The 19617-nt window shown below is 48.1% G+C and overlaps 1 protein-coding gene and 1 long non-coding RNA gene across 2 annotated transcripts in view; one reads left to right on the top strand and one right to left on the bottom strand.

The window, feature by feature from the left end:
• DGKQ (diacylglycerol kinase theta) overlaps positions 1 to 886 on the bottom strand; it is a 322011-nt gene extending 321125 nt beyond the window's left edge. The window contains exon 1 of the mRNA XM_063914615.1: positions 157 to 886. Within this exon, the coding sequence (XP_063770685.1) occupies positions 157 to 463 (307 nt within the window). The 5' untranslated portion in view covers positions 464 to 886. The remainder of the gene's footprint in view (positions 1 to 156) is intronic.
• Positions 208 to 15278, top strand: LOC134905250 (uncharacterized). Its single transcript, XR_010175761.1, has 2 exons — positions 208 to 297; positions 14694 to 15278. It is a non-coding gene; the product is annotated as an uncharacterized LOC134905250 (long non-coding RNA).
• The last annotated feature ends 4339 nt before the right edge of the window (positions 15279 to 19617 follow it).

The raw sequence follows: 19617 nt of genomic DNA, 5'->3' as shown, positions 1-19617 counted from the left end.
ACAGGGAAACACGAGAGCTCCATAAAAGCTATATATAGCCCAGCATGTGCCTGCATCACGCAGCCCGGTGCCACCCACAGACAGGGTGCCCCCATGCCAGTGAGCCGGGTGACACTACACGGGAGAGCAGACATGATGGCAGCTTTAGACCCTTACCTTCGCACTGGAAGCCAGCCAGCCCCCAGATGAAGTCCGTGCAGTGGTGGCAGAAGGTGGGCTTAGTCAGGGTGACTCTCCGGAAGGTATGCCCCGGGGAAGCAGGGATCCCCTGCCGGAGCTGCTGGTGCTTGCTGCCAGGTGAGGCAGGGCTGTGCTTCTGATGCTGAGGGGGAGTCCTGCTCCTGCCGCCCCCTAGTTTGGGGCTGGAAGATGGGCTGCTGCTGTTGCTTCCTCCTCCACCACGGTGGGCCAGATTCCCGAGTCTGGATCTAGCTCCGTCCGCAGCCATCTCTCCCTCCTGCATAGAGAGGGGCAGGCAGGGGGAGGAGGAGGGCCCAGGGAGAAAGGCAGACAAGGAGGAAACGTGCCGGGAGGACGGGAGCACAGGGCACGGTGTCTGGCAGGCTCACAGCCGCGGCGACAGGTAACTAATCCCTGGGGCTCCCCACGGAGAGCGACGCACTGATTGGGTGACGGCGATGGCAGGAAAACATCTCCCCTCCTTAGTACGGAGCGGCAGCTATTGAGGGAGAGCAGCAGCCGCCGTGCCTGCTGTATGTGAGGGTGTGCTCTGTGCTGCTGCTGGCCACGCTGGGCTGTGACTACAGGCTCCGCCCATCCCCGCACACTGCCGCTCACACTCGCTTCTGCACCCACACTCACACTGTACTACGGTCTCACACGCTGCGGAGAGCAATAATAGGTAGCAGACGCGCGAGCTGCGGTGACTGCACCAGGGGCTCAGCACATGGGAGTCTGCCCTCCTGGCACTAGTAAGAGACTGCTACCTCTCCTTCTGAGATGACTTCTCATCTGTCACATGTCAGCACAGACGCCTCTGACATACACTTTTATAATAAATGGTTTTACTTGGATTTGGCTCCACTTTTTATTAAAAATCAGGGAATGGAACATGTCCTGGCAGTGCCAGATGAAGGTCCACATGGGCATGAAGGTGAAACCAATGCGGGCCTATTGTGTGCCACCACAGGGCTATTACACACGCACTGGCTCCCGCCGCCCGACAAAATCCCGGACAGCTTTTTGACACTGCTGTGCTTCTGAGACACATGCGGAGCAATGTGTCAATTCATACGGCACGGCTGCCGGCTCGCAGCCGGAAATATCCACTGAAAGGTGTGGCTGCCATGCCGGGGTCGTGCCGTCCTTACAGGCAGTGAGTTACGTGTGTGAATGGGAGCGTTCACACACAACGGGTTTTTTGGCGCATGCGCACAGCCTTAAACACGGCACAAAACCGTTGTGTGTGAAAGACCCTCCCTGATGGCAAAAAGCCGGACAAAGTTTGTCCGGCTTTTTGCCATCTGAGGAGAACCGGAGTGTGTGAAACAGCCCTTAGTGTGACCAGTGCTGTGGGGGTGTGACTAGTGATGTTGGGGTGTGTCCGGTGCTGTGGGACAGCATAAATGGGTGTAAAGTTATTCCAGGGTAAATGCTAGAACCAAGTGGGCTAAAGGACCTCTGACGTCAGGGGGAAGGAGCTAGGCCGGTGGGATAGTTCTTTCACTATCCACGCCAACAACTACTCCCTTTAGTAACCTGGTGGCGAGCGAAGCGGAGTGGAGCAAGCCACCATGCCCAAAGCGTGGCAAGCGTAGCAAGCCCGCAAGTGTACATTTCAGGTACCCTGTTCAGCCCTAGCTCCTCCCCCGGTGACATCAGAGGTCCTTTCTCCAGTTTAGTTTTAGCCATAACTGTCATTCCAGTGGCAAATTAGAATTTGGAACTCATGTGGTCCTCTATGTTTGTATGTGCCTATGTCCATATGTGCCTACAGTATGTCTATATGTGCTCCTCTATGTCTTTATGTGCCTATGTATGTCTGTATGTGCTCCTGTAAGTCCATGTGTGCTCCTCTACGTCCGTATGTGCTGCTCTACATCTGTATGTGCCTATGTTTGTATGTGCCAGAAAACCGAGAGCGGCATCCCGATGGTAAGAATCCCGACACTTCTTCGCAAGTAAACTAACCATACGCCTTACCCTTTCTCTAACCCTCCTTCAGCCTAACCCTAACTCTTCTTTCATGCAGCCTAACCCTTCCGCAGCCTGATTCTAACCTCCCCCTCCTGCAGCATAACCCTAACCTTCACCCTAGTGCCAATTCCTAACCTCTTCACCCGCAGCATAACCCTAACCATCCCTGGCATACTTGCGTTCCCTTTTTGGACTTTTCTACTCTAAAAATCCCCACGGTTTGAAGACAATTCTTTTCTAAATGTAGACAGCAGCAGTCTACGAGCCTGGGAACTTGTCTGTAGATAGAGCTCATGCTGAGCTTTTTAAGGGTGAGAGAGAGAGAGAAAGGGTAGCGAGAGAGAGAGAGAGAGAGAGAAAAGGAGGGGAGAGAAAGGTGGAGATAGAAAGAGATAAAGGGGAGTGAGAGAGAGGGGGAGAGAGAAAGTGGGGAGATATCTATACCCCACTCTAAGGATCTTTCAGTGTCCCCTAGTGGATGAAGGAGAAAATGGAGTGACAGAGAAGGAGAGAGAGAGAGAAAGGGGGGAGAGAGAAAGAGATAAAGGGGAATGAAGGGGGGGGGCGTGGCCTAGCTGCCGAGGAGACTAGACGTGTCTGAGGAGAGCTCCTGCAGCTTGGGCCTTTAATGTATTATTTATACACTCTCTTTGGAATCCCACTGCTGCTTTGGACCCCACTATCCCCTCTGAAGCTATCCGGGTGTGTGCTGCGGAGTCGGGGAGCAAACTTGGAGCTCCTGCAGACTACGGCCTACCCGTACTCTGTGATCCGGGGCCTCAATTTTCACGTCCGCCCGCCGCTGGCACCCTGGGATACGGACCAGCCGGGCGGCTGCCCGCTCCCCCCGCTGGAGTCCCTACCGCTGCTGGCAGACTCGTAGAAGCCCTCCTTACCCACCAGCCCGCTCTGTTGCCTGTTCTGCGGCTCGGCTTGCCCGCCGGAGACGCAGCGCAGCAGCCATATTGGAGGAGGCACTGACAGGCCCTCTCCTAGTGCCGCACCTGACACCTGCTGACTCGGCCCCGGACTCCCCTCTGCCTCACCTGTGACCCTCGGGGCTGGCCGCTGATCACCACGGGAACCTTCCTAACCCCGCCGGCCCGCTCTGCTGCCTGCCCTGCGGCTTGGCCTGCCCACCGGAGACGCCGCACGGCAGCCATATTGGAGGAGGCACTGGCAGGCCCTCTCCTAGCCCCGCATCTGCCATCTGCTGACTCGGGCCCCGGGCTCCCCCCTGCCTCGCCTGTGATCCCCGGGGCTGGCCGCTGATCACCGTGGGAACCGGAGACGGCGTGCTTGACCCCCGCGGGCTGCGGCCTGGTCGGGCCGGCTGCCCGGGATCTCTGTCTGACGCGGCCCTCCGTCCTGTGCTTCATGCTACAGGGGATCTGGGCATCTACTACCCGAAGCTGCGGACCTCCATGTGGGCGCTATTACCACTTCCCTGCATATATTGAGGCCCCAATATTTATCTACGTGGTACCTGTGGAGAAATACAGTCCCTGCTAGGCCTCTGTGGCCGTTCTCCTCTCCCTCTCCCGGCTTGCTTCCTGCCTGGCAGTGTCTATACACGGTTTTGGATTGCCTGTCTGGATTCCTACGGGCATCTGAATTGAGCTGAGCGCTCATTGGCTCCTCTATACCCATAGCTGCCCTCTAGCCCTCTTGCTGAGCTCACGCCAAGGGGATACACACGCGCTCCTTGGCCGGTCCGGGAGCGGTGAAAGATTGCTAGGGATTTAGGGGCTACGTTCTTAGCATACATGGCTCCACATCCTTCTGCACCCCCTACCGCGGTGTTTTTCACGCAGCTTCTACGCTTCTTTAGACGCTCGATGAGCCACATGGAGCAGTTAAGGGCCAATTGTCTAAAATTCTGACCAAAAAGGCAGTCAAGGCACTTTTATGGGCGCGTCAAAGGTTCTATGAGAAGTCTGATAAGGCTGATACCTTGCTAGCCCAGAAACTCTGAGCGAAGCGCACCCAAAACCGCATTGTCTCTCTACGATGCGCTGACGGTTCCACTACATTCGACCCGACGCGTATGGCCTCTCAATTTCGGGACTATTACACATCTTTGTACAATCTTCCGCCTACCACGGACTCTGACTCCCACCATGTCATCGAACTTCAAGACTACCTATCCTCTTATAATCTCCCTAAGCTCTCTGAATCGGACGTGTCGAAGCTTAATGCCCCCATCTCTATAGAGGAAATCTCGGCAGCCATTAAACAGCTACGCCGTTCCGCAGCCCCTGGCCCTGATGGCTTTACCTCCCTGTACTATAAAAAATGTACAACCCCTTTGCTCCCCATGATACAATCTCTATTTAATTCAGTCCTAGAAGGGGGATCATTTGATGAGGCCACCACTAGGGCCAACCTTATCCTCATTCCTAAGCCGGATAGGGGTCCTTTAGAGATGAGGAACTATAGACCTATCTGACTCCTAAATGTCGACCTGAAGCTCTTTGCTAAAATCCTGGCTAACAGACTTGCTCCCTTTCTACCCTCCCTAATTCACCCCGACCACGTCGGCTTTGTCCCATGTAGACAGGCTGCGGATAACACCAGGCGCCTCATTGACCTTATCCACCTGCAACAAGACAAGTTTCTTTGACCCTGGTGGTGGCCCTTGACGCAGAGAAGGCCTTCAATAGGGTGGTCTGGCCATTTTTACAACAGACACTTCTCAATATGGGCTTACATGGGGCCTTTTATAAAGGCGTCACTTCGCTTTATCATAATCCCTCAGCCTCCATCTTAGTCAACGGTTTATCCTCTGACCCCCTTCCTATACGAAACGGCACCCGACAGGGTTGTCCCCTTTCCCCCCTGCTATTTGCCCTCATTATGGAGCCACTGGCGGCTAGAATTAGACTGAATCGTAATATAACTGGTATTGTAGTGGGAAATCAGAATCACAAAATTGCACTATATGCCGATGACGTTATTCTTACCCTTACGGATCCTCATGTCGCCCTCCCAAACCTGTTGGAGGAAATAACTACGTACAGCCTTTTTTCGAATTATAACATTAATTCAGACAAAACCGAAATCGCGGACCCGGACCTCCAACTTCTTCAGGCTTCCTTCCCGTGTACTTAGCAAGCTGATAAGCTCAAATACCTGGGTATCTATTTAACTAAATCCTATTCTGGTCTTTTTGCTGCTAACTTTCCCAGATTACTATCTTCTATTAAACATGACATGACCAACTGGAATAAATATATCCTGTCCTAGTTTGGGCGAATGACGGCTGTTAAGATGACCTTACTACCCCGTCTGCTGTACCTGTGGCAAACTCTTCCCATCCATGTCCCTACTAAAGTTCTTAAAAATCTTCAAGCTGATCTCACTAAATTTATCTGGGCAGGGAGAAAACCCAGGGTGAAGATGCAAATCCTTCAGAAGCACCGCCTGGCGGGAGGTCTGGGAGTTCCTGATCTCCTTAAATATTATAGAGCTACTCACTTAATTGCGTGTGTCCTTTGGCACGCTAATCCTGGCCATAGAGTCTGGACACATCTGGAGGCAGCTTCACTTCAAAAGTACTCTTCTTATAGCTTTCTATGGTGTCAACCGAAACACCGCGCTCCTGCTTCCTCTTTATTGCCCACTGTACGATTTACTCTATCCATTTGGGACCTTTGTTCTTGGCTCCACCAGTTACGTTCCTTCCATCCCCTTCTCACCCCTCTGTGGAACAACCCTAGCTTCCCGCCGGGTGAGAACCATTCAGCATTTGATTCTTGGATTAACAACAACATACTGTTCCTATTGGACATTGCTCCCCTCCATTTGTTCCCTACATTTGCTGATCTACAATCCCGCTGCTCCCTCCCACACTCAGCCTTTTATCAATTCTTACAGATATGCCACTTTTTTACCTCTATCCCCAGACCATCCTCCATGGGAGGTAAATCGAGCTTTGAATCTTTGTGCTACACTTGCCGATCAACCAAGGGATTGTTATGAGCCACGGCTGTGGCTCATTCCTGTTTTGCATGTCGGTTAGGTATTTTATGTTATACTTCTGTTTATGTTCCCCGTGGGTGTCATGGGGTGCTTGGAGCTCTCCCTTAAGGAGAGGATACTGTTATGAACCACAGGTAGTGGTTCATTCCTATTTTATGTTTATAAGTTGTCTTGCAGGCCAGGATTTCCCGTTGCTCTGTTTAAGAATACTCTTGTTTGCTGCCGGTGGTGAGTCTGTGTAATTGCAGCTTGTTCCCATGTGTTCAGCCTCACCTGGCTGCTAATTGCATCTTGTCAGTTTGGAGTCATGCAACAGGGCAGCTGCATGACATAATTAATTAGGCCTCTCTGTTATATGCTGGCTGAGTGCAATTCACAGACGCTGGTAATATTTCTAGGTTTCCAGTCTTCCAGAGTGCTTGAGTTCTGAGCTTGTTCCTGCCAGTTCCTGAGCTCCTGTCTAGCAGTGTCTGTCTAGCTGCTTCCTGTGTTGATTCCTGTGTCAGTCCCTGTGTCGATTCCTGTGTCTGATCCCATGTCCTGCCGTGAAGCGTTCCTGTCCTGAAGTCCTGTGGCTTTGCCTATGCCTGGTCGAGTTTCTGGCTTCTTGGTGTCCACCGGTCTGTCGTTTGGGATTCTGCCTGTCCTCCAGTTCTGAGAGTCTGTGTCGGCAGCATTGGGGGTTCCTGTCCGTTTGCCAGTATTTGTACCGGTTCCGTGAGTAGCGGCTTTGCCGCGTCCGTCGGCCTAGGCCGCTGTATTCCTTGGTTGTATCTGTCACTGGTGTTTTGCAGAGGGTTCTGCTTATGCTGTCACCGCCGGTACACAAAAGTATTGTGTTGGCGTGTGGTCAGCATTTCCTTTGTTGTTCTTTTCCTTTGGCGGCAAGCCGCACATACATTTAGTTTTAGCCTAGTTAGTAGCCCCTGGCTTTGGTTGTTTCAGTTAGAGGGCCCCTTGTTATTACCCTGTCTCAGTTCACGCTTTGTCTCTCTTTAAGACCTGAGGGGGCATCGGAGTTGGGCAGACCTAATCCGCCCTTCAAACGCGGCTGCCATGGGCCCAAGAAACCATAGTCCTGCAAGCGTGAATTGACAACACGGGTAAAACAACGGAGGTAGGGTGCCAGGGGCTATTCCCGTTCCATTTCACCAAATCCAGTATTACGTCCTGGTGCTCTGGACTCACTTCATAACATCTCCCTTGTTCTGAGCACCAGGAACCTAACATTATCACCAGCCATACCACAAAAAAAGAAATAAAACTTTTTTCTTTTTTGGCCCAGTCCAGTGTCTAGTCTAGAATCCAGCCCGGTGTTTAGAATCCAGTCCTGTCTAGAATTCAGTGTGCAGAATCCAGTCCGGTGTTTAGAAATCCAGTCCTGTCTTGAACTCAGAGTGCAGAATCCGATCCGGTATTTAAAAAAAAAAAAATCCAGTCTTGTTTTGTCTAGTTTAAAAATTTAGTCTTGCCTTGTCTAGTCTTGCCTTGTCTTGTCTTGTCTAGTCTTGCCTTGTCTAGTCTTGTCTAGTTTTAAATCCTCCTATGTCTACTATGCAAGCCCTGCAGGCATCTCTCTCAGCCCTGAACTCTGCTTTCAGTGCTTTGAGACCAGAGCGACTAGAAGTTTTGCAGCAATCCTTAAAGCAACTGCAAAACCTTCTGACTAAAATCTTGCTCATCTTGCCAGAAGTCGTTGAGAGTACATCTATCTCTAAAGAGACTCTTGTTCACAGTATGGTGACAAGAGAATCCTCTGGTTTAATTGAAGAGAAAAGGTTTAAAAGTTTTCTGCGGCCCAGGCTCTCAGAAGAGGAGCGTCTGCGTCGCAGAAACTTAAACTTATGCCTATATTGTGGGGGTTTAGGCCACTATCTGCAGACCTGTGAGTTGCGCAAGCCAAAGTGTGGTGACAAGTCTTGCCCTCTGGCCAAGCTGAGTCAGGATACAAGACCTACTCCTGTCTCTACTGTGGCAGAGGTACTTGTCACACAACCCACACTAAAAAGCTCTCTGTCCTATAATTGGGGTCCTTGGGCAAGGGAGCCCCATTATAGATTCAGGAATCAAAAGAGAATGTTTCTCTCCTCTCTTGATTTTCCTGTTCAAGCAGAGTTGCACACCCCTGGAGTGGTGCCCGATGCCCAGGGTCCTGGAGTGGTGCCCGATGCCCAGGGTCCTGGAGTGGTGTCGATGCCCAGGGTCCTGGAGTGGTGCCCGATGCCCAGGTTCCTGGAGTGGTGCCCGTTGCCCAGGGTCCTGGAGTGGTGCCCATTGCCCAGGGTCCTGGAGTGGTGCCCGTTGCCCAGGGTCCTGGAGTAGTGACCGATGCTCAGGATCTTGGCGCGGTACCCAATGCCCAGAGTGCTGGAGCGGTACCCGATGCCCAGAGTGCTGGAGCGGTACCCGATGCCCAGAGTGCTGGAGCGGTACCCGATGCCCAGAGTGCTGGAGCGGTACCCGATGCCCAGAGTGCTGGAGCGGTACCCGATGCCCAGAGTGCTGGAGCGGTACCCGATGCCCAGAGCGCTGGAGCGGTACCCGATGCTCTAGCTTATAGAGGGACATCAAATATTATAGCTCAGGTTTCCATACCAGAAGGGGTCTCAGAAGCTGTTACCCAGGTAGGGACTTGAAAAGCGCAACCCCAGAAAGGGTGTCTAAAACCATAGTTCTAGAAGGGAACTCGAGAAGCAAAACCCCAGAAGGGATCTTTGAAGTAATATCCCCAAGTGGGGTTCGAGAGACAAAGCCCCAAAGAAGGGTCTAGAAGTTGCTTCCCCAGGAAAGGACTCAAGAGGCATAGCGTTAGTGGAGGTTCTGAAGGTTATAGCTTCAGCAAAAGTCCCGGAAGTCATAGTCCCTGGAGGAGTTTCGATAATTATCGACTCAGAGAGGGAGGCCAATGGCTCAGTCCCAGTGAGGGAAGCCGATGGCTCGGTCCCAGTAAGGGAGGCCGATGGCTCGGTCCCAGTGGGGGAGGTCGACGGCTCGGTCCCAGTAAAAGAATTCGAGGTGCTGACCCCAGCGGGGTTCCCGAAGGTCACTGCCCCGGGTGGGGTTCAGAAAGTCACTACCCCGGGTGGGGTTCAGAAAGTCACTGCCCCGGGTGGGGTTCAGAAAGCCACTGCCCCGGGTGGGGTTCAGAAAGTCACTGCCCCGGGTGGGGTTCAGAAAGTCACTGCCCCGGGTGGGGTTCAGAAAGTCACTGCCCCAGGTGGGGTTCGGAGAGTCTCAGCCTCGAGTAAGGTCAATAGTGACCAGGTCCTAGCAAAGCACTCTAGTCAGTCAGATGGGAAGGAAACAGATCCTAACTCTGTTGATATCTCAACATCCATAATCTTTGATGGGGACTTAGGCCAATTTCTGGCGCTTTTCAAACACTATTACATCATTATGTTATCTAGACCATTTCTGGGCATCACTTCAGAGAACCTTGTGCTCTATCTGATTTATTCCTTTAGAGGAGAGCCTTTTGAGTGGGCGACCAGCCTAATGAAAGCTGAAGATCCCATTCTTCAGGATCCCCCAGCATTCAGTGATGCAGTTATTAAAAGATATGGTTCCAAAGAAATTGGTTCAGGTTCCTCTAAGTCACCCGTCTTGTCTGCTGAGAGTCCACCAAATACTGTAAACTCGGCACAAGAGTCTCAGCCCGTTGTTTTGGCTGCAGGATGTGCTTTTCTGTCTTCATCTTCTAATAGGAGTACTTTGCCTGAAAGTTCAGCTCCCAAGGGTAAGAAACCTATCTCTGATTTGAACGCAGCCTTGCTGGGTGGTACCATCAGTTCAGACAATGTTTGGGGAATTACCTTGGTCAGACCTAAAGAGTTTTGTAAAAAGAAGAAGAAGAAAAATAAATAATTTTTGACTCTTGCCTTGATATATATAAAAAAAAATTTTTTTTTCCTTGTCTTGTGTCCAGTGGCCACCGTCAAGGGGAGGGCACTGTTACAAGCTGTTGTTACAGCTTGTTTCTGTTTTTTTTTTGTCTATTAGATCAGTGTGTCAGGTTTTTTTTTTGTATCCCTTGTTTTGGATAGTCTGAATTTTAGTCTGAATTTTGGGGTCCTTTGACACCTCCTCAAGGGGGGGGTACTGTTATAGCCACGGCTGTGGCTCATTCCTGTTTTGCATGTCGGTTAGGTATTTTATGTTATACTTCTGTTTATGTTCCCCGTGGGTGTCATGGGGTGCTTGGAGCTCTCCCTTAAGGAGAGGATACTGTTATGAACCACAGGTAGTGGTTCATTCCTATTTTATGTTTATAAGTTGTCTTGCAGGCCCGGATTTCCCGTTGCTTTGTTTAAGAATACTCTTGTTTGCTGCCGGTGGTGAGTGTGTAATTGCAGCTTGTTCCCATGTGTTCAGCCTCACCTGGCTGCTAATTGCATCTTGTCAGTTTGGAGTCATGCAACAGGGCAGCTGCATGACATAATTAATTAGGCCTCTCTGTTATATGCTGGCTGAGTGCAATTCACAGACGCTGGTGATATTTCTAGGTTTCCAGTCTTCCAGAGTGCTTGAGTTCTGAGCTTGTTCCTGCCAGTTCCTGATCTCCTGTCTAGCAGTGTCTGTCTAGCTGCTTCCTGTGTTGATTCCTGTGTCAGTCCCTGTGTCTGATCCCGTGTCCTGCCGTGAAGCGTTCCTGTCCTGAAGTCCTGTGGTTTTGCCTATGCCTGGTCGAGTTTCTGGCTTCTTGGTGTCCACCGGTCTGTCGTTTGGGATTCTGCCTGTCCTCCAGTTCTGAGAGTCTGTGTCGGCAGCATTGGGGGTTCCTGTCCGTTTGCCAGTATTTGTACCGGTTCCGTGAGTAGCGGCTTTGCCGCGTCCGTCGGCCTAGGCCGCTGTATTCCTTGGTTGTATCTGTCACTGGTGTTTTGCAGAGGGTTCTGCTTATGCTGTCACCGCTGGTACACAAAAATATTGTGTCGGCGTGTGGTCAGCATTTCCTTTGTTGTTCTTTTCCTTTGGCGGCAAGCCGCACATACATTTAGTTTTAGCCTAGTTAGTAGCCCCTGGCTTTGGTTGTTTCAGTTAGAGGGCCCCTTGTTATTACCCTGTCTCAGTTCACGCTTTGTCTCTCTTTAAGACCTGAGGGGGCATCGGAGTTGGGCAGACCTAATCCGCCCTTCAAACGCGGCTGCCATGGGCCCAAGAAACCATAGTCCTGCAAGCGTGAATTGACAACACGGGTAAAACAACGGAGGTAGGGTGCCAGGGGCTATTCCCGTTCCATTTCACCAAATCCAGTATTACGTCCTGGTGCTCTGGACTCACTTCATAACATCTCCCTTGTTCTGAGCACCAGGAACCTAACAGGGATTGCTTTCGGCCATATACCAAATTTTGCTTGCTCATAATTTACCCCAAAAAGAACCGCATGAGATGGCTTGGGAACGGGAGGTGGTTGAGACTGACACCTGAGGACTGGTCTGTTGTCAAAAAGGAAATCTCCACGAGTTCCATCTCAGTTCGTATTAAAGAAAACTCTTACAAATTATACTATCGCTGGTACTTGGTACCTATGTGTCTTCATTCAATCTACCCCTCCTGCTCGGATAGGTGTTGGCGACTATGTGGTCAACGTGAAACCCTGCTTCACATTTGGTGGATTAAGGGATATTGGACTAAAATCCATAAACTAATTTTTAACATCCTTGGTCTATCGATTCCGACATCACCTTTCTACACTCTGCTTTCTCGTCCAATACTTCACACTCCCCGCCAACAACAGAAATTAGTTAAGCATATTCTGAATACGGCTAAATGCCAAATTGCAGCTAACTGGAAATCTATATTGCCCCCTACTGTTCCTGCTACCATAAACGCTATCTGGCAAACCTATGGGCTAGAACGTATTACAGCGGTACTTCATGACACCCCAGCCCACTTTATTGCAACGTGGACCCCTTGGACGACATATTTCGGTGCTGAACCACTGTTAGCTACCATATAATATTCTACAACCTATGCTTATGCTTAAGGGTTCCCTTACTCTGTACTTATGACTATTTAGTATTACCCTGATGCATAGTACCGGCGCTTGGGACCGTCCGGCTATTCCCCCCCCCCCCCCCCCTCTGTCTTTCCCTTCCTCTTTCTCTCTTTTTCCCTCTGTTAACTTAACTTTCTTTTCTATCTTGTATTTTATGTCGTTAGCTGGTTTTCTTTTTTTTTTTCATTGCCACCTTTTTGTGGTTCTATACACTCAGGCATACCTCCTTGATTGATCTGTTTCATCACCTCTACCATTTTCATGCAGATACACAGTTATTGTTACTTTGTAATTGAGCATGATTTGTGCTATTGTTTGTTGAATGTATCTTCTGCTTTGCAAATATATTGTTAAATGCTAAAAATGAATAAAAAAAATTTCTCAAAAAGAAAAAAAAGGGGAATGAGAGAAAGGTGGAGATAGAGAGAAAAGAGGGGAGAGAAAGAAAGGGGAGGAAGTGAGAAAGTACAGGTACCAAAGTACAGGTGGCACTATGTACATCCTCTGTCACACACCCCCACCCCTTACCCACTTTCCCCTACAGGTGTCACTGTGTACCTTTGGCAGCAGTGGGTCCTCCGCCATCCGTGCTGCAGCAGCAGGTGCCCCTGTCATCAGCGCCTGCGGGTCCCCCTGTTATCTGCGCAACAGCAGCGGGTCACCCCGTCATATGGTTATCATGATGTTGAGCCCCAGCAACAGTGAGCGAGGAGGAGCTAAAAACAGAGGAGGGGGAGGAAACATGAGGGAAAGGGCTGGAACACCTCTTTAAGTTTTGTTTCATCCCACGGCGGGCCTCTTAGCACTTGTTAAGTTCGTTTAACTTTCAGGGAAATGCAGTACCTTACAATACTATGGTTCGGGCCGCTGCGGCCGCTGAATGCAAACAATAACCCCTGCGATGTGTATGCACGTTGCATATACACGCCGACACACTATGCACACGATACAGCGAAAACGTGTGTTTGAATACCCCTCTATACCCAAACAAGAATGGAATGCGACACCAGTAGTATATGTTATGTTGTGGTCCAACGCAGCAACAATATATTTACTCAAAAAGATATACACAGAAAATACAACAATATCACAGAGAAGAGCTACAACCAATAGTACATACGTTTGTTCGCCAGCGCCTCCCGGATCCGGTCCTCAGTCAGTCTTAGCAAGATGACCTTCAGAGAATTAGACTGAGGCCAGCCAGGAGGCCTTGCTTTTATACAATGGTCCAAAACACAATACAAAGGGAACTGTAAGCTCTTCTTACATAGGTCAAGGGGCAGGTCATTTACAGTACATGTGGGGTCATAGGTTGGTTTGAATAGGTGGGCGATGCTTGGTCAAGATGTACTTGCAGAGGTCCGCCACTGGGTTCCCACTGAATATCACGAGTACAGTAATTACAGTAAGTTATGAATATTGTATTTGCATGCCATAATCTACAAACTGCGATCGGAATGTAGCCCTTGAAATACTGTACATCTGGATACCAAACACTATGTCCTAACCTAGTTCTGTCCCCTCACATCCTGTAAAGCTGGATATCTCTGTTGTTCTATTTCCTAAGTAAATGTAACTTGGTGGTGGGGTGTTTGTAGACTATGTGTAAATTCTGCACTATGTGGATAAAATATTGAAAATGTCTTTGTGGCTCTTCTTTGCGAACGCGCATGCTACCGTATTTACTCATACCACGCGCTAATACGCAGGGCTTCATGAGCCAATGTACGGGTATGCACACGCACGGCGAGTACACACCCTCACAGAGGCCACCTTGTGTGGTCTTTGCACTTGTTGGGTGTAGGTGTAATATTTTCAACTTCAACAGTCCACCCTTTGGCAGTAAACAATAACTGCCATACATTACTAACAACAATGAAAATATTTCATATACAATATGCACAACATTCGAGTATGTACCTTAGAACAGGAGGAAGAGTTGTAGGTGGGAAATATATATATATATATATATATATATATGGCCTAGTGGGATAGGAAAAAGCATGTATGTATGAGTAAATGTTTGAGGGGGATGTATCATCGAGTCGTGTAAGTTCTATGTAAGCTTCAAGGTTCTGCGAAGTATACATTTAATCCTCATCCCGTATTAAAGGTCTGTACATGGTCAAACAAACATTACCGAACTCTTTCTAGACAAGGGCTTTTCGTCCTCACCTTGTTCGGCTTCCTTTAATAATAAATGGGGAGCTCATTTATCTGATGATACATGCGGGGAGATGTATGTGTATGCCATTATGTTTGGATAACGTTTATCGGCTATGTGTATTATTAACTGAAGATTGCAGAGATGAGAGTGAGACATGGAAAGGTACATACACCTATATCAGGGTACAAAGATGTCGTTTCTGATTGTAGATCTCTGGGTAGAGGGGAAAACAAAAATAAATAGTGAAAAGAAACAGATCATGAAATTCATTTACATTTCTTATCACAACACTGTTTCTATGGTTGGGTCGTATATCAAATCTGCTGCATTTACAATCACAACGCACCCGCTCCTTAGACTCATCAAATTTGTATTATGTCTTTTTTGCAGCGTCAAAATCCGAACACATCGAAATATCAGGCCGATAATTATGACGACACCAAGGATACAGAGGAGAAACTTTCCCACACTTGCAATCAAACCTTGTGCCCACTCTCCTAACCCAGAGAACCATTTGAGTGGGTTCAACCATGAGGCCCATCCGGTCAATTCATTACCCACAGCCGCTAAAGTGAGATTATGTTTCATTCTGAACTCCCACTTCAACTGCAAGATCTCGTCCATCTTTTGATCAATGATCTCCATTGGGTCCTCGGTACTGTTCGTAATATACGTGCAGCACTTCACACCATATTGAGTCACTAAAGTAACACAATATCCACCTGTCATGGCCATGACATAATTCAAGACCATCCTATGTTGGACCAGTTCCGTCTAGTAGGCCTGTAGTTCTCTACCTGTATACCTGAAGGTGCCATCGTACATCTCAGTGATATTATCTATCAAGTTCGCTTGCGCATGGATGTGCCTATAATTTATAATTCCTCTGGCAGTACGGGTGATATCTAATGCAAGAAGAATCTGAATCCCGGTAGATTTATGGATCAAATTAAAGGCTGCGAGCTCTCCCCTGTCTATGAGGTGTCTCTTGAAAATGTGTTTGTAGTGGGTGTGAGTATAAGGAGGCGAGGCGCTGCGGTGAATGTATTTTATTTTATTATGTGCGATGGTCATGACCTCTGGTAGTACTCGGCCTATGTAACACAACCCTTCAGAGCTCGGAGTAAGCCACTTGTACACCTTCCTTCCACATATGAAATAGGCGTCATCTGGGAAAACATAGGGACAAAATGTATCAAGATCATGTCACAAATAACTTTCACGAAGAAACCCGTCCCCAGCTCTTCCATCTGTTTGATACAAGTATCTGGCTGGATGATGTGCGTACAATATCCCTGTGACACCTTTCCAGCCCACATGGTTTTGATCCCACGTGTATACCTGTATCGGAAGTATTTCCCACTTGTGACTATCCCACGTACAAGCTCAGAGTTGATGGGTTCCTTGTCACTCTATGTGAGAAGGTCATTGTCTGATTGTCCCATGTCACTTCCCAATTTCCTGGTTTCCGGAAATTGGTTATGTTGAAACACAGTAGTGACCTATCTACATGGTACTGGTGGAGCTTTAAGCAAAGGGTTCTAGATATATTGAATTTTCTGTCCACCGGTCTCCCCCCATGCAATTCGAGTACCTCATTTACTGTTAATGGGTATGGCACTAATCCCGATTAACTCTGTCCCTGAGGTACTTGTGAGCACACCCAGCATTCCGTTTGGTTTAAGACCTTACCCACTAATGAGTGATAGTCACTCAAAGGATGTCCGTCAATGTTGATATTATTGTTTGACCGACATCTCTGGATGCACCCATCTTCGACTATGTTATCGCAGTACTTACATATGCAGTATTCATCAGACAATAACCCTTCACATTGCCTCCAAGCTCCGTGACTACCAGATCTCTTACTTATACCAACTTTGACCAAAGTGATGGACTGATCCTGGGGTCCTACTAATTCATCCTCTCCATCAGAACCCATTCCAGATCCTTGCTCGACTTCTCGGTAGACCTCACAAAATCAAATTGCCCTGATCAAAAGTAGAATCACAAGAAAAGTCCGGAATACAGTCTCTTGATGTGGATCCATTTTGTTAAGGAAAAAAAAAGAGGGGAGGAGAAAACAAAATGAAGAGGAGGGTGGTGTTTGGAAAGAAAACAAAATGTAAGACAACCGTCCTTGATTTTGCTTTCCACCACGCTCAGGTCCCGTTCAACAGTCTTGCCTTTCAGCCTTCCCGGAACAGATTCTCTAGTGATATGAGGTTTTCTTCACCTTTCTCCTTCTCATGAGTTTTCTCCGGGTTGGCGACCTTCTTGCAGTGGGATGAATGGACCCAAGTCTCTCTCTCGGCAACCTTCAGTGCTGTCGTGCTGGTCAACAAAACTTGATACGGTCCTTCCCACCTGTCTATGAGGCAACCCGAGCGTAGAAAATTTTGAATCATCACACAGTCCCCAGGTTCAATTTCATGACAATTACTGTCTGGTAGGTCAAGAATCGCCAGTTTCAGATTCCTTTGCTGGTTTCTCAGTTGCTGGCTCATCTTAACCAAATATTGCACAGTTATTTAATTTTTGCATTTCAGATCATCCTGGGGGTCTATCATTACATGGGGCTGTCATCCAAAAGGAATTTCAATGGGTGATAGGTTAAGCGGTGACCTGGGAGTGGTTCTGATGCTGTACAACACTAGTGGCAGTGCTTCCGGCCACAACAGTCCAGTTTCAGCCATCACTTTGCTCAGCTTGTTCTTATAGTGCTATTCATTCTCTCCACCTTAGCACTGGCCTGTGGCCGGTAGGGAGTATGTAGCTTACTATTAATACCCATAAGCTTGCACATGACCTGAAAGACTTCACCTGTAAAATGGGTACCCCTATCACTTTCAATAATCTTAGGGATACTATATCTACACACAAATTCTTGTACAATTTTCTTAGCAGTAAATACGGCAGTATTTGTGGCGGCGAGGAATGCTTCTACCCAGTTCGAGAAGACATCAGTACATACCAAAACATACTTTAAATTCCTACAGGGTGGTAGCTGTATGACGTCAGTTTGTATTACCTGGAAAGTTCCGTCTGTAGGAGGGATATGGGATGGCTCCATCGGTATTGTCTTACCAATATTCTTCTCAAGCAAGTAAGACATGTCATTGCTTTCTTGCTCGCCTGAGAAGAGAACCCTGGTGCACTCCAGTAGGCTCTAAGAATGCCAAATTGATTTCTCACAAATATTTAAAATGCCCGCTCTAATATATATTGTAAATGCCTGCACCTCTTACTACCTTATATGATAAAAGTGCGCTGTACATCGCAAAACACTGTATCCCATAAGGGAAAACAATACACCCACACATTATCTGAGTTCCAAAGCTCATTGATGTATATATTTGTTGTTAAAAGGATATGGATTCAATATATATTACAAAGTACAGTATACCTATAGTTACATGAATACAACTCACACAGTAAACAGTTAGAACATACAATTACATACAATTTCAGTTACATGCCAGCGATACAATTACCATTCCCTCCAATGTAGCTTATGTCTCCCTCTCTCTGTAAATAAATACAGGAACTGATCTGCTAGCAAGTCCATCATCGTCCTCTGAGACCAAAAAGCAAGTAAAGTCTGACCTCCTGTGTGGTCAGTTTATGTCTCATCTAGTTTCTGAGGGAGGGGTTCATGATGAGTCACTATTCTCTTTGTATGTGCTGAACATGCTCAGCCCTTGGGGACGTCCAAAGGGGCTGGCCTGAGTTTCCTGTTTGGAACTTCTATTGTTCAAATAGATGTGATTTTAGCTTTTATACATTCAATCATAATTATCCGCTGCAATGTCCTATAACTTCATAACAAGTATCAAATTAATCTACACATTAAGCTGGTTGTTTTAATAGTAAACATGACCGGTCTATCTTGTTCCGTTCAAATAATACACATACATGACATTACTTCAATATATATAATTCTAAATCATCTAGTGTCTGGCGCTTGATATTATTATAATTATGGCCCTCATTCCGAGTTGTTCGCTCGTTCTTTTTCATCGCATCGCAGTGAAAATCCGCTTAGTACGCATGCGCAAAGTTCGCACTGCGACTGCGCCAAGTAACTTTACTATGAAGAAAGTATTTTTACTCACGGCTTTTTCTTCGCTCCGGCGATCGTAATGTGATTGACAGGAAATGGGTGTTACTGGGCGGAAACACGGCGTTTCAGGGGCGTGTGGCTGAAAACGCTACCGTTTCCGGAAAAAACGCAGGAGTGGCCGGGGAAACGGTGGGAGTGCCTGGGCGAACGCTGGGTGTGTTTGTGACGTCAACCAGGAACGACAAGCACTGAACTGATCGCACAGGCAGAGTAAGTCTGGAGCTACTCTGAAACTGCTAAGTAGTTAGTAATCGCAATATTGCGAATACATCGGTCGCAATTTTAAGAAGCTAAGATTCACTCCCAGTAGGCGGCGGCTTAGCGTGTGTAACTCTGCTAAATTCGCCTTGCGACCGATCAACTCGGAATGAGGGCCTATGTACTGTATGAAATAAGTGTCGAATCCATCTCTGTGGCATGTCTGTGTAAATGCATGTGTTACCATATATGGCTGTGCTTGCTGCACGTATTTGCAAGTATAGCGACTTAAATGTGTGTAGTTTGTATGTTCTCTTTATGTAATATATTTGACTTTGACAGCTCTTACCAATTTGCACATACCTTTCTTGCCCAGATGAGTCAGACCATGTGCCGCTTCAGCTAGGCTTGGGAGATAAGCCCTGGGGGCCACTGGCTTACCTTGTCCATCTCTCCAGAGTCCTGAGGACTCCTGACCATATCCCTTCGCCTTACAGACTGCCTTCTCCTGTAGGGAACACAAATTTTGCATTTCAATTAACTGTTGCATGTTTACCGTATTGAATGTCATCAGTTGTGTGGTGTTAATTTGTGTGGTGGTGCTTGCTGCTGATTTTGCAGCTTCGTCTGTTCGGCTGTTACCAAGTGAAATTGGGTCTTGGTTGTAGGTGTGTGCTTTACACTTGATAACAGCCACTCTGTCAGGTTCCTGTATGGCTGTCAGAAGCCTTTTGATGTGTGACGCATGCGCCACAGGTGTGCCAGCTGCCGTCATGAAATTTCTGAGGCGCCACAGGGTCCTGAAATCATGCACCACTCCGAAAGCATATCTAGAGTCCGTGTATATATTAGCTGACTTACCCTTTGCCAGCTCACATGCTCTGGTCAGTGCTACCAGCTCAGCGACTGGTGCTGAGTGAGGTGGACCAGGGGGTTCAGCTTCTATGATATCTTTGTCATTTACAACTCCATATCCGGTGCACAGGTCTCCCG

Source organism: Pseudophryne corroboree, chromosome 1 (assembly GCF_028390025.1).
Source record: "Pseudophryne corroboree isolate aPseCor3 chromosome 1, aPseCor3.hap2, whole genome shotgun sequence".
Lineage (NCBI taxonomy): Eukaryota > Metazoa > Chordata > Amphibia > Anura > Myobatrachidae > Pseudophryne > Pseudophryne corroboree.
Note: the sequence above shows the minus strand (reverse complement) of the source record. Positions and strands in the feature narration are given on the sequence as shown.